The 14,878-nt window shown below is 38.1% G+C and overlaps 1 protein-coding gene across 1 annotated transcript in view; it reads right to left on the bottom strand.

Moving 5' to 3' along the window:
- The window catches only part of LOC103135253 (thiamin pyrophosphokinase 1-like), a 37,780-nt gene that overhangs the window by 20,839 nt on the left and 2,063 nt on the right, over nucleotides 1–14,878 (bottom strand). Inside the window, exons 2-4 of the mRNA XM_007547885.2 lie at nucleotides 14,460–14,555; nucleotides 5,979–6,125; nucleotides 1,403–1,511 (exon numbers count right to left, since the gene is read on the bottom strand). Coding sequence (XP_007547947.1) covers nucleotides 1,403–1,511; nucleotides 5,979–6,125; nucleotides 14,460–14,555 — 352 coding nt within the window. The remainder of the gene's footprint in view (nucleotides 1–1,402; nucleotides 1,512–5,978; nucleotides 6,126–14,459; nucleotides 14,556–14,878) is intronic.

Raw genomic sequence — 14,878 nt, 5'->3', positions numbered from 1 at the left:
ATAAAATTAACCAAAGGCAAGGTTATTCCAACTTCTCTTGGGCATTTTCCTACAGTGAAATAAACTGAAGTGAAATGCTTGCAGAATAAATGCCAATTAACACATGTCATCACATCTATATGAACTGATGTCAAATGTTATGTTCACTTTCAATGAACTCTACCCTTAAATGAAGAAACAAATTTGAATAAAGCAAGCCATCTCCTTTCGACGAGCACGGCTGCTGCAGGTAATATGTACGTTTTTCTTCACGGAGAAGTTTCAAATAAGTGTGGGTCACTCAAAAATGTTCAGAAGTTGCATTTAATTCGCAGCACAGAGGGAAAAAAAAAAACAAAAACATACTGCTGTCAAAACAAACTCACAAACCGGAGTGGTGCAATCAGCCTACTGTACATACACAAGTCAAAATTGAAGAGAAAATTATGTCCTAAATTTTAGTTTAATATTCTGGTCCTTCCCTCAAACCCCAGAAGGAAATCATTACTTCTAGCCTTCTAAATATGCATGTGGTTAATTATGCATCTTGTTACCACTGGCTAATCTGCATAAGACTCTCATGTATTAAGTCCCTCTCATTACCATTCAGAAGGCCATCTCACAGGTGTGCCAAGTAAGTGCACTGTACAACATATTGTAGCCAAAAAAAAAAAAAAAAAAAAAAAAAAAAACAACACACACACACACCAACAAGGAGTCGATAAACAAGGCGGGAAGTGCAAGCACATATGAATATTCAAACGTGTACAACGACATGATCAAACAAGCAGACGTGTGCTCGCTCGAGCGTGCAGGCTCCTAAAAATGTACACGTGCACATACAGGCGGGAGCAGTGGACACCCACCAAGAAGCAGACACATTATGCAACCCTGGTGACAGAAGGTCCAGGTTCCCTTGAATGGGTGGCAGTTCAGCCTGTGCCAACTCATTAAGAGCACAGCTGGCCATGTGGGTTGGAGTGGAGTAAAACCACAGGGGTCCTCAGATGAGCTTCCAGTAGATTTTCACACAATTGTCAAGAAGACAAAAAGCTCTTTGAGGCGCGTTGTGTATCATTTGCAAATGAAACTTGTTCAAAACCGCAGAATCACTTGACTGAGGCAAATTAAGCACCTGTAAATCAGTGCCTCTCCTTTGCTTGTAGGAATGCATCGAGTGTTAATGGGTGGAGGGGAGGGGCAAAAACAAGCCTGGATCTTGTATTTACTTTGCAAAACAAGCATTAAAGTCTTCAAGCCTCGAGAAGATATAAAGATTATTTTCCTTCGCTGCAAACTTCAAACACTCGAGTTTATCCCATGCTGCTACACTGGCTTTACTGTATGTAAACTGAAGCTGCGAAGCTGCTTATGTAAAGCAAGCAGGAGCGTAATAACAGCTTGTAAACAGGAAGGGACTCACCCAGGTTCCATTTGAGTCCTGTGGTGACTGTCTGGCAGGGTCCACCTATAGGAATGAGGCTGCACCACTCTCCCTCCAGGCCGGTGTTTACCCCCAGTCTGTGGATGCCCTGCAAACACGTTGCATGAATGATGTGAATCGGTACGCGCCCGGATACTGCACACGAATGCAATGAAAATGTGGAGCAGGACTCCTTGAACCGCTTTATTCCTGACTCAGCTTCCACACTCACTCGCCAAGGTTTCATTAAAATAAGTGATTGCTCTTGTCAGAACTGTAGGCCTTGTTTTACTTCTCAAAGTTTAAACTGATCTTGACATGTTGAATTAGTTTTTGAGCCACAAATCATCTTAGAGATAGCTTTAACTACATTGTTGAGCAGCTTTAATCTGACATTTCACAGTAAGTAAACAAGTACAGTTTATTCAATAGCATCTTTAAGAAACATTAAAGATGCTATTGAGAAATTGTTGCCAGTGTCAATATGGTATTGTATGTTTGAATGAACAATAAAAGGAGGCCTATTTCTGAGGGATATTGCTCATGAAATGTTTTGTGTAGAAAAAAAAAAAGCATTTGCAACATTTCTAAATGCCACTCTCCTCTTCAAGAAACGAGTATTGGGAGACCAAAATAAAGATAATCACATAATATAGGTGGAAGTAAGTGTCCAACTTCTAGGGCTCAAATAAAGCCACATGCCAGAATATAGAAAGGTCAAAAACAAAGTTTCTCCTAGTTACAAAGTATGAAATTACCGGTACATAACTTGCCATTTGTTGATATCCTGGAGCTATGCGGCTGAATCAAACAAACAAAAAAGGATGGCTATAAGGTGCTTTGTAAAGGTTTTCAGACATTTTTTGAAGAGTGATAGTGCACTCTACAAAACTAGCTTTCATGGGAAAGTTGCGAGAAGAAATTCATTGTATGGAGATAGTTACAGTAAGTCAAAATTCCAAGTTTGGAAGCTGGTACATAAGGATTTACAGTAAATATATGTATAGTTAAAGCATAAATTGATTCTATTGATATGTGATTGAATCCAAATGCATTCTAATGCTGCAGGATATATCATAAATGCATTATTATCGCAATGTTGATGTGGCGCATAATAGTTTTGAAAAGGTTTGGTTGTACTGTAGTACTTTGTGACTCTTATAATTAGACTGTTGTGAATTCAAACTTATCAAGCTAGAGCCATTCAGCCTGCTGGACGGAGCCTCACTGCAATAGATGCCCAAACCTGACCTGGATGACATCACTGAAGGTCAAACTGAGTCTGAGTGGAGTTAGAATAACGGAGATTTACTAAAACTAACGACCTCACTACAATATTTAACAATAACACCAAAGCTTTTCTACTACTGTGTGGCCGTGTTACAATCCACACTTAAAAACCATGTATTATTTTTGTTGAGTTTACACCTTGTGTTGGTTATCACATGGAATTCCAGCGCAATATGTCACAGTTGTAATGAGAAAACAATTTAAGAGGCATGAATGATTTTGCAAGCTGTCGTTTCTTGAGTACGGAATGCTTCTGGTGCTACGTTTTAAAGCAAAGTACTTATAGCAACATCAGTCATCTAAAAGAATAAAAGTGCCATAGATGAACACAACAGGGGGGGAACACATTACGGTAACCAACTTACAGTAAAAGTTTATGTTTAAAGTTGTGTTTTCATAGCTTAGCAGCCTGGTACTGCAGAGCCAGTGGGAAGGAATGATGAAAAATATTTAGGCTTTGGAGCTTTTGGTGTTCAGAAACAAACGTAGTTATTTTCGAAGCATAAGCACGTGTTGTGTGTGTTACACAGACAGAAAGGGAATGCGTGAGGAACAGGTATAAAAGGCAAAATTATAATAACATAATGGACAACTTTTGCAACAACAATGTCTCATAGGCATTTTGAATAGCTCAATTACTAAATTCTGTTGAGTAACTAAGCAAATACTGAAGATACTATAAGGGCAACAGGTTTAATACCAGTATAATGGAAGTCGCATGATGATTAAATTAAAGGTCGCACAGGCCACAATGTTATAATTTCTAATTGAACAAAGAAATTAGAACTTATCATGCAACTACAAGCTGTAATTTGGCAAATTAAATACCACGACAGTTATGAATTACATTAAACATACGTTGAACGACGAGGCGGAAGAGCGACAGATACTGTTGTAAAAATGTCCTGTCTGTGCAGACGGTCTAACACACACACACACACACACATTGGCAGAACTTGTCATCCTGGACTCACTTCTGTATTTATTTACACTTTTTATTTAAATGCTAAGTCTTTGCTTAGTTTACTCCAGCAGAGAGGCTTGGATGATTTAACACTGCTCGAGTATCACATTTCATCTTTTACATCAGCCGCCTCACTGACAAGCCTTCAAAGAGCAGCGAGTAAATAAGGCTGTAGTTTAAAGCTTGAACCAGCATGCTGGACTGAATTATATACGAGATCGGACAGATGCATCGTTGCACATTGTGTCCCACAACACACAGAGCGGGGAGCCCCCCCAGAGCCTCTACGGAGGGTGGCTCACATCTCGGAGTAAATATCACTCTGGTTAACCGAGACTCAATAAAGCACATCGCCAGAGAGAAGCAAACCTAGCTCAGCGCACCTTCTGTCCTTATGTTATTTATTTATGAGACTCGAATTAAGCAAATTTAGCACTACCTCGAGACTGAGACTGATTAAAACATCCTCCTGTTCTGCAGAGTCTCAGAAAGAAAGTGTCTCTACCCATAATTTAATAGAAGATATGATAATTTTTGCAGTGCTCCGAGACTGCGATCGAAAACACACGACTTCTGCATATTTCCTGGTGGCATAATTAGATTAAGAAACCTTATTTGGGAATCGAATAAAATAAGACAAACAGGTGCAACCTTGATTCAATCTGAGCTTATTTGTGGTTCACAGATTCAGAGATTTAATCAGAAATAATGAAACATAAAGAATTTACTGAATAAAACATGAGGGATAACGGGAAGGATTTCACCTTTTTATTGAGGGTTTAACATTTGTAGAGTAAATTTTGGGGACATTTTATTGTATGGAATAAGACTTGTGAGATTGTTTGGCAGCAAACACCTCAAATACATTTGTAACTTGAGCAAACAGCGGTGGGCTTTTCGAAGGTTGAGCCCACCTTCATGTACAGGAATGTGAGGCGCTGGCGAACTGGAGCTGCGCTGACAAACGAGCTTAATTTACCCTCGCTGAAGTTCAGATTAATTGGAGGTGTTGAGGTATGAAGCAGCAAATGACAACACGCCTTTAGAATAATGACACGAAGTATGACGAGAGAAGGCAGGAGAGCGGGGGTTTGCTTTTGTCATCGGAAGGCATCACAGTTAGTTGTTTGTCCCAAAGACTTCAGAAAGGAGCAACTCAGCAGAGAGGTTGAGTGGCTGTGGGTTCAACGCATGTTCTAAAAGGCAGGTGTTAAGCCCACTTGTAAACTCAATCATCGGCGGAGCATGAGAAAGTGGCTGGCACAGAAAAAAAAAAAAAAAAAAAAGAGAGAGAAAAGAACAATTTGAGTGGCATCAGGAGAGACTCCAACTCTTACATTCACAACAGCAAATTGGGACATTACACAAGCAGAGCAGTGTGTAGATGAGTGAGAAAGTGAGTGTGCATGCGTGTTTTTGTTCTTGAAGTGATTATTCGACGGAAAAAAAAAAAGAAACAAAGCTTTCAACTCTCTAATCAAGGTAGAAACAGAGCAAAGAAAAACATTTTTTGAGGGAGAATAGGAAATAGGGAGAGCGCCTGGGAGATGGATGATTTGGAAGTTGTTAAGGGGCAGTGTTAGCCTCGTTTGAAGAAAATAGATTCTGAGCCTGCTTATGTGTGCTGTAATTACATGCATCTTATAGGGAACATATGGTTATGTATAATAACACCACGATAAAAGTTCAGGTCTTTGGAGGCTGTCATTACAGAAATATAAGACTTTCTTCCACAGAATAGGTTTATTGCTTTACTTTTGCTGCAACTAACTGTTGCAGCAAAAGTGTTGGCTGGTTTAGGAATCTATTTTTCATACACATTTTGAAAGCAAAAGAAAAAAATTAAAAATAATTTATTTGCTTTTAAATGGTAGCAACAATTATTATTTTATCTGCTAAAGCAACACAAAATAATGATTGGTACAGCTGTAATAAAGTTAACTTTAGTCATTATATATATATTCCTATTTTGAAACACAGATCTAAGCAAAAATATAGAATAAATACTTGCTAAGTTTATTAGTAGTTTCCAATTAGTAGTTTATTATTACCTTTTTCTGTTCTACTCCATATAGTGAAACACTGGGATGTTAATTTAATATTAACTGATTCATTTTTATCATTGCAGGTTTTGAACTGTAATTCTCCAAAGACTAACCATCAATGCTTTTTGTTAGTAGCTTGGTATTGATGTGAAGCCAGGTTTAAAGATTATACTAGAGAAACAATCAGAGGAAATGATAATTAGAATGAATGAGCAGTGGATTATTTGTAAAAACAACAGGACATAATGGAAATAAGCCAGAAATACAATTTACTTACGGGTCTGAGTAAGTATGCCAAGCTCGTTTCCTGTATGATCAAAACAGGCAGCTGTGTCATGGACTGAGCATGAAAGAGCGTCTCAACCGATGCCATGGTTTGGTCAAATCTCCCTGCTAGCCCACCCAGCGTCACTATGGTGTCCACCTGTGAAGAGAATTGAACGACGGGGAGCATTTCTGAACTTTTGTCATGATGTTCCCGTTTGTTAGAAAGTAATAGAGCTGGCGACAGGAGGCTTCAAGTCAATTTACTGTCGCTAAACCTTACCACCATTTTCCACCTGTTAAAAAAGCTTTTTTATCACATGATTTAACCTGAAGGCATATTATTTTCTAAAAAAAATATAGATGCAAAAAATATAAATCTAAGTGGCTTTCTATTTCCAAGTATTACTCGCTGGAGCCGAGAAACCAGAATCCGATCAAACAATGGACAATTATGTCAAAACATCCAGTCGTGTAAATGAGTTCCCCGAGTCAATTCAGGAGATTAAAATATTAGGTGCAAATCAATGGAGCTAGATTATATAGCATGTCAATTTTGAGCCACTTGTTCGCTTAACCACCTTATTTACTGTTCTCAGCAGTTCCATCTTTACACTCCCCAAGCAGTCTGCACGAGTGCTGACAGCCCTAAAGCCCAACAGAGTATAGAGGGCAAAGGAGCTTTCACAGGCTGATGACTGCCAGTCACACCAGCAACAAAAATGAACCAAGTTCCGTCAATCACACACACACACACATACACGCACACACGCACACACACGTCGATGTTTTTTACTTTTCCATTTTCATTACCTTTTTAAAAGTTCAGCAGCATTGGCTAGCCTGCAGCAAAACAAAATTTTAGATGACTTCATGGGTAGGAAAATAAAATACACCCCACTTTTTCAACAGTTTATAACAAGAAAGCACTTGGTTCTTTTTTGTAAAAGTACTACAAAATTAAAATTGTCAATATAAACAATGGCACAAAAAAATAAATCATTAAGTTCTGATTAGGAAACACCAGCTGAATTATCTAAATGGATATGTACTTTTGGCTTTCACTTGTATGTTTTTTTTTTTTTTTTGGTTCCATTTTGTTTTGCTTGTTTGTTTTATGTTTGCACAAGTCTAGTCCGGTTCAACTCTAACTTTAAAAGTAACAAGTTTCACCATTATAATTAACACTTGATATTACACTTCCTCACAAATGTTGTCTTCATAAACGCCTTTATTTTTCATGGTCAAAAATTTGCCCAGTGAAAATGTGACACCTCCACCTTATCCATAAGTTTTGCTCCAAAATAGAAAATACTTCTCACTGGTATGTCTCTGATTTGGAACAGATTTGTGCATTCTCTTAGATACGCGCACTTTGACATGAAAACCCTGCAAGCGTTACCTTCAGACTGTCTGATGAAAGTTAAAGGCTCTCGGAAACTTCTTTTTCCAGGAGACTGTCTGCGCTTGATCTTTTTATATCCTTTACCAAACTCCTAGACATCTGCAACCTTTTTTTTCCTCGAGGGTTTGGAAAACATGTCAGATCTTCGTATGATGACCTCATCCATGTCAGCAGTAAAGAGAATTTGGTATTGAATATGTCAGTGGTTTTAAATAACACTGCTTATAATCACCGGCAACAAACTTTGATATCTTATTCGCTATGAGCTTATGGACACGAAGAGGTAAAGACTGATTGGGTTCAATTTGCTTGATATGCAGGGGAAAACATTTGTTAAAAAAAAAAAAAAGTTAGCAGTTTTCTTGGAACATTTTTTATTTTTTTTTACTACGACCCCTATCAGTAAAACATCAGTAATTTGCTATAATTACATATGTTCTGCTTCTTCTCCTTTCAGTGTGAATGCATTAACCTATTTTAAGTTATTGCAGAATGACCTCCAAAATATCACTTTGTCAATTTGATCATTTCACCTTATCAATTCATCAGTGAAAAACAAACAAACAAACAAAAAAGCTCAGATGAAACTAAGGGGAAATAAATTATCGGACTAAATGTGTCACAAGTTACTTCCTCACTCGGGAGATGGAGTTAAAACAAAACAGAGTGCTGAGATTTAGGTTATTTCAACATCTGGCTGACACCGGCGCGTGATGAAACATCGCCTAAGCTGTAAACAACAAGGCTTGATAAACAAACTCCCCTCTGTGAGGGAGACGCACTGACAGCGATGGGAAGGTTCAAAAAATGCTAATCCTGCCGTTAAACCCTTCACTGTGATTTGGTAAAGATTACAAAATCGCAGGGCAAACTGCATCAACCCACGGACAGAAATGTATCCAAGTACGCAAGACATCATTTCCAAATATTTCAATCTTGAATCATACGATCATGAAGCGTCTTATAAACTTTTGTTTAATGCAATCAAGCTACCTTAGTAGAGTAAAATAGAAACCTTTCCGGTTACATTTTCGGAATGTGACGGACATGTTTTTCACTCTTTGTTATGCTCCAGTGTCCACTTAATGTTGGCAATAAGCTGACTACCTGAACGTGGCTAAAACATAACAAGTTGAGGACAGTAAATAAATTGCTTGCATAAAGTAGCTCCACTTGATATTATGGAGTGTAGGCGAAAACCAACACTTGTTTTATACATGTGCTCATCAGGTCCAAGCTGCAGAATTTGTTTTCCTCTGCGTCTCCAATTGCAGCTGCATGTTTCCAAGCAAGTCTATTGGCCAAGAATTTCGCCCAATAGACTCGTGTACTACAAATGACAAAAACAATCGCTAAACCAAAGCTGGTGGTTGTGTGATGATCTCAAAGTAAGATCAGAAAGTGGTTACAGTGTAAAGTTGCTTTCTGAAGTTAATGGAATGCGACGTCTTTGCACCCAAACTGCACATCATACATGTAGTAAATAGCAAGATTAAGGCCACAGAATATACTGGAAAAACCACCACGTTTCCTTTCATTAGACACACCTGTCCAATTGCTTCTCAGCAGAAATGGTGAATCAGCCAAACACCTGCAAGGCAGTGCATTTAGGAATCTAGATACGGCTTGTTGAAGTTAAAAATGAATGGGGAGGAAAGAGGGCTTGAGTTAATTTGAATGTGCCATGGTGGTTTGAGGACAGATGACCTTGTTTGACTCATCTACTGGGATCTTTATTCACAAATCTCACTTGGGTTTCAAGACAACAGTGAAAAACAGAGAAAATATCCAGTGTGTAGCGGTATAGTGGGGGGAAAAAATGCCTTGATAATGTCAGAGCTCAAAGACGAACGGACATACTCGTTCAAAATGACAAAACAACAATAAGACCTTTAATAACCACTCATTGCAATAAAAGTAGGTGGAGTGCCATCACTGAAGGCACAACACATCAAATCTTCAAGACAGAAGTGGCAACTGGTGCAGAAGACCACACCAGTTGCTACTTCTGTCAGGAAAGACGAGGAAATATAGAGTTAACAAAGGACTAGCATAATTAAACAATAACAGAATGGGAAATTGTGTCTGGTGTGATGGATCAAAGATTTAAGTTACTGGTGATAATGTGATGCTGTGAGAGATATTTTCCTTTTACTCTTTGTGTTCCTTAGTACTGTGAAACACTAAAAACTAATGAATCTGAATGGGTTTTTTTTGTTGTTTTCAAATGTGAATATCCACAGCTGCCCCAGTTAGGAATATTTCTCTAAATACGAATGCATAGCATGTCATTAGCCTGTGTGTAATCTAGAGACCAAGGCAAACTGCTCTGTGCCTCTTACACAAAGGCTACATGTGTGCTCTTTGTTATTTTTTCCCCATTTCTCCAGAGCCACTAATAAGATGTGTGCAATGTTTGAAAAAAGAGCAATGCTTCATAGCACAGCATAACCCAAACAATTCTGATTCATGCTTCATAACTACAGTGTTATGGGACCTTACATGTTAAAAGGAGAAGCAGGTGTTTATGAACTGACATCTTTTCAATTCCCCGTATGGAAATAGTGACACGAGTAACTCCTGAACTTCTAGGGAGTTATGTGTGGGTTAACGGTAATGTTGTAATTTGGGATTGTTGTCTTTGGCTTCGGGTCTATTGCAGAATGAATCACAGCTGATGTTTTTGCCTCAGAAAAGCTGAGTTCATTTGTCATTTCTTGTGTTGAAAATGACTGTGATTTTAAGAGCTGAATGTTGGTGGGAGGGTTTGAAAAAATAATTTCAATTTCCATTACTTTTAATGGAAAATACAAATTTTCAAGAAACAAGATACCGTTAGAATTAATTAAATTTGCATTGAGCGTTAGCAACCAACCAGTGTGCATATATTATGGGCACTTTCAGCAGAACAAAATCACAAAGTCACTAATAAAATCTACTGGTTTCTTGAGGATATGAAAGAGTTCACTCCAGTTGCCTCCATGGTGACCAAACTGACAAATCTACAGTAAATGTGTGATGCTATTGTGTCACTATGGACCAAAATCAATTGAATGTATATTGTCAATGCAATATTGATACTGCAAAGGACCCTTTGGGATGAAATGCCTGCTGCGCTGAAAGCATGACATGCGAGAAAGATATTGGTGAGAAAAAGATGAATTCATCACCACTTTTATCATCATTATTTCCTAATATTGTGCAGTCCTAATTTAGCTCCTGCAAAGCTCACAGCAATTTCCAAACCCCTAAGCACCAAAGCCTTTAGGGGAGTGCCAGTTAAACAGGAGTAAATAGAGTTTACCGTTTAATTTTAGCTTCATTTAAAATAGATGTAAAGTTGCTCAAAAAAATTCACACAGCTACGAGAGAAAAGCTATAAACACAGCTTCTCATGAGAATGAATAGAGACAGGGTGACAAAGAAAGACAGAGAGAAAGACATTGTGCATTGGGCTTCAAGCTTCAACAATTAATTAGCTCAATCTTCACTTTACTTGCATTTTACTGGCGTTTGGAAACAACAACGCGGGACAGTGGCTCAGTAGAGTGGTTGGCTTGCAATCCAAAAGCTGTGAGCTCCCAGTCATATGTTGATGAGCCCCTGGGCAAGGCACTAAACACTGGTCTGCGTATCAGAATAGATGCACGTTATTGGGTGCAACTGGGTAAATGTGGCCCTAATGTAAGGTGCTTTGAGTGAAGAGAAAAGCACAAAATACATTTTGCCCTTTTATCATTTGTAATGGGCATTATTTAAAAATCTGAGCTTGTTTGTTTATTTCTTCTTTGTATTTGTTCACTAAAATCAACCCACAAACCAGGGCAAGGAATGGTATTTATGAAAGAACAAAGAACACTTCAACAAGCAGGGTGTACAGAATCAGCTTTTCTCCGTTTTGCCCGGCTGAAGGAGTCGGATCAAGCAGAAAGAGGCCTGTGAGATCAACGGAGAGAATCGTTGGAAAATGAACAGATCATAGCAGAAAATTAAAACACAGGGTGCTGCCTCACTGTAAGCACAGACACAAAAAAAACAGCCATTTCCAAAGCACAGGCACGGTATTAAAGAGATAAGTACCTGCAGCCAAGGTACACACATTCCAAAGAAAAAGCACCTAAATCCACGATAATCCTCCGACACGATTCCCGGGGATTTTAAAATCCTATTATTTCACTGAAATATTTCATTCTCTTAAAAGGGTTAAGTGGATTGAAATTCGCAAAGGTGAACAGAAAAGGAATGTGACAATGCATTCACTTAAATTCTTAGAGAAGTTCAGCTGTTCTAGTCCTATTTTGGGTACTAAAGAGAGCTAAAGTTCAAGTATGAGTAGTAAAGGGTAAGAAGGAAAAATCTGACGAAAAAAGATCTGTCAGCAGCAAATGATAAAAAAAAGAGAAGCATTTTGTCAACTTCCTATCTTTTGCAAACAGTCAAACTAAAAAAAAAAAAACTTCCCTTTGTCTTTCATTAGCTTAGAAATGTGAAGTGATTGGGACACTCTGCAGTGATTGGGGTAGCACTCAACATGGTGCTTACTGTGATAAGGGAGAAAATAAAAAAAAAAGGATATATAATAAACCAAAGAGGAGAAAAAAGTGGGGGAAAAGAAAACAAGACCCAAGACATCTTATGGCTGATCACTGCGTAAATATGCAGCATCCGGCTGGACACGAGGCTCTGTTGTCTTGCAGCTTACGGCAGTAAGTAAAACCAGAATATGTCAAATATTGTATTTTAGAAGAGTCAAAAGCCCCTTTGGGTTTTATATGTAGGTGTAAGTGCACCTAATGTTATTTTAATGATATTTCTCAAACCTTATTTCTCCAGGAAATGTTGAGTGAGCTTTGGTATTTTTTTCTTCCAAAAGACTCACGTTCTTTTATTACCCATACACCCACATATCCCAGCAGGAATTTGCCATTGGTAAAACACAGTCCGACGCTTCTGACCCCTGAACATCATTTCTTTCGCACATAGAGGACTGAAAGCTTCACTTCAGGGCACTAAACATTCAGACAGAAAGGAGGACAGCATAGCCTACTTGTTTTTACCAAGGATTCGTGGTATTGGATCAATAACGACAACAATGTAACATAGGAAGATTTTCGATGGCGTTAAGCAACGGCGGTAAATAGTCAACTTCCCCGACCGTTAAATGTCCGTACAGCTTAAAACTTGATGTTTTTGCAATTAATCTTTATAAGACTTAAAACTGTAAATTAATGATATGAGAAGAGTATATAGAACTATGTTATTGTATTTCTTAAATGTCCCTTTCATTGTTCACTGATTTTATTTTATTTTTTTTTTACTAGGTTTACTGTGAAGCACTTTGTGACTGCTGTCTGACAAAAGGTGTTATTTCAGATGGAAACTCCCCAATGTTTCTCATCAGACTGATGTCGGTCTCGCAAAACAGCTAACTTCTGTCAGCATGACATTGTCTGGTAAAGTGAGTACAAACTACCATTTCCTTGTGAGGCCATCTATGTTGGGAAGTGGTCCAGTAGTTAATGCAAAAAAAAACTTCCACGAAACATAAGATTGCCATCTTTGTATTTTAAGCAGGGATCGGGTTCTAAGGCATGCAATTTCCCCCCTTTTTCCTTCTAAAAGTAACAATCGTAACAGGCTAGACAATTCAGTTTTGGTTTAATCAGAGTACAAGAAATGCGTCCAAAAGGAAAATTCTTGTCTCTGTATTCCTGAGTGGCCTTTAAGACGATGTTTGTACTGAACTTGTCTCACTGGAGACACTGATTGAACATATATTTTGCTTTTGCTGAGAGGTTGATACAGATATTTTCCACCAATTATCTGCATCAGGAAGGGAAAGAAAACCTTTCACCTTCCCGAATAATATGATGGTGAGACATACCTATGATGTCCGTGTGTATAATTACATGAACAAATGAATGTGGCAACTTAAAACATTTGACAAATTGGAATCCAATGTTAAACCAGACATACAGAGATCTGTAATTCTGATATCTTGGTCAGTTTCCCCATTATTTGACACAAAGAAGCCGTGTGCTTTAGGTGGGTTGAAATATACATCCACTGGCAGGCCATTAATGAACTCAGGTTTGGTTTAATCTCTCAAAGTCACAACGTTACTTTCCACTTTTTCCAGCTTTGTTTAAAGGCATATTAATATTAAATTTGCGGACAGCAAGAAAAGAAAGTGAGAGAAAGTTTTATCTGAATTGATCTCAGAGATTAATGAGAGAATAAAGTGGGGATATGCAGAGGCTGTTTGTCCTGAGTGCTATTCGTCGGGTCCAAATCCCAACCTCAAAAACTCTGTTGAGTGTCTTTCTCCTTTCCCATTTCTTTTCAGTCTGTCATTAATGCTGTGGCTAAAAGTGCCACAAAATAATAGTCATAAAAAAACAAGAAGTTATGTGTTTATTTATATGTGGTGCGTAAATATCTTGCTGTATGCTTAAGACTTATTTAAAGTGAGAAAACCAGTAGTTTTTTGTTGTCCTGTTGTGTTAACGATGTGGATTAATATTCTAAAAATTGATTTTTGGCTGGCTGACATTGCTTGTTTACATAAGAAATCAAGTAGCTTCCACCACTTTTTTTTTCTTTTTTGTGTTACAGCATTTTGGGAACAGTGGCAGGCGAGACATGACAAGTACTGTATGAAAATATTGACGTGCACCATGCAACCCTAAAGTTAGAATCTCCTAAAGGGCTATTTCACCGTTTTAAATGGACCACAGAATAGGCAATGGTTTTTTACATAATTATCAGAAACAGTCTACAACTATTGTAAAAATCTGAAGAAGTGACATTGCGGAAAAAGACACACTGTGTCTTTTGTTTCTAGAAAAGAAAAGGCAAGCATTTTATGGCTTGATGAAAACAATATGGTTCTCTTTGCGACTAGAGGCAGCAGACAGTTTATCCGACGATCCACAAACACCCAGCTCAAGTTAAATAAAGTGTAAATAAGACATATTTGAGAAATTTCTTTTAAAAAAAAAATAAATAAATAAAAAAAAAAAGCTGTTGTCGTTTGGAAACTGGAGCAGGATGAAAAGCATGCCTGAAATTGAGCAGCATGTAGTTTACCTGCAGCTTTCGTCTCCGTATCTCTTCCAGCATTTTTACAAGACATTTGGTGTAGTCGGTTAGATCCTGGTCAGCTGTTTCTATGAGCTCGCACCCCTATGGACACAATGACAAATTAAAACACACACGAGAGCAACAAAACATGATTCGATATTTGTACCACAACACAGACAGTAAAGGGAAAACCAAGGGAGAGATAAGGAAAAGCAGAACAAAGGAAAGAAAACAGAAAGGGAAGCAGACATGGAGAGAGGTATAAATCAGTGTTTTAGTGCTGTCTAGCTTCCCGCGGGTTGTGTTGTTGAATAATGTAGAGGTTCCAGTCAGTGGCCTTAAACTACAACATCTAGGTAAACAACCAGGCTCTGGCTTTTTCCCCCATTCCATCTCTTCTTCTCTCCACAGAGTCACTTTGCTTC

The sequence above is a fragment of the Poecilia formosa genome, unplaced genomic scaffold (genome assembly GCF_000485575.1).
Source record: "Poecilia formosa unplaced genomic scaffold, Poecilia_formosa-5.1.2 Scaffold22, whole genome shotgun sequence".
In the NCBI taxonomy this organism is placed as follows: Eukaryota; Metazoa; Chordata; class Actinopteri; order Cyprinodontiformes; family Poeciliidae; genus Poecilia; species Poecilia formosa.
This window is presented reverse-complemented; position numbering and strand designations above follow the sequence as displayed.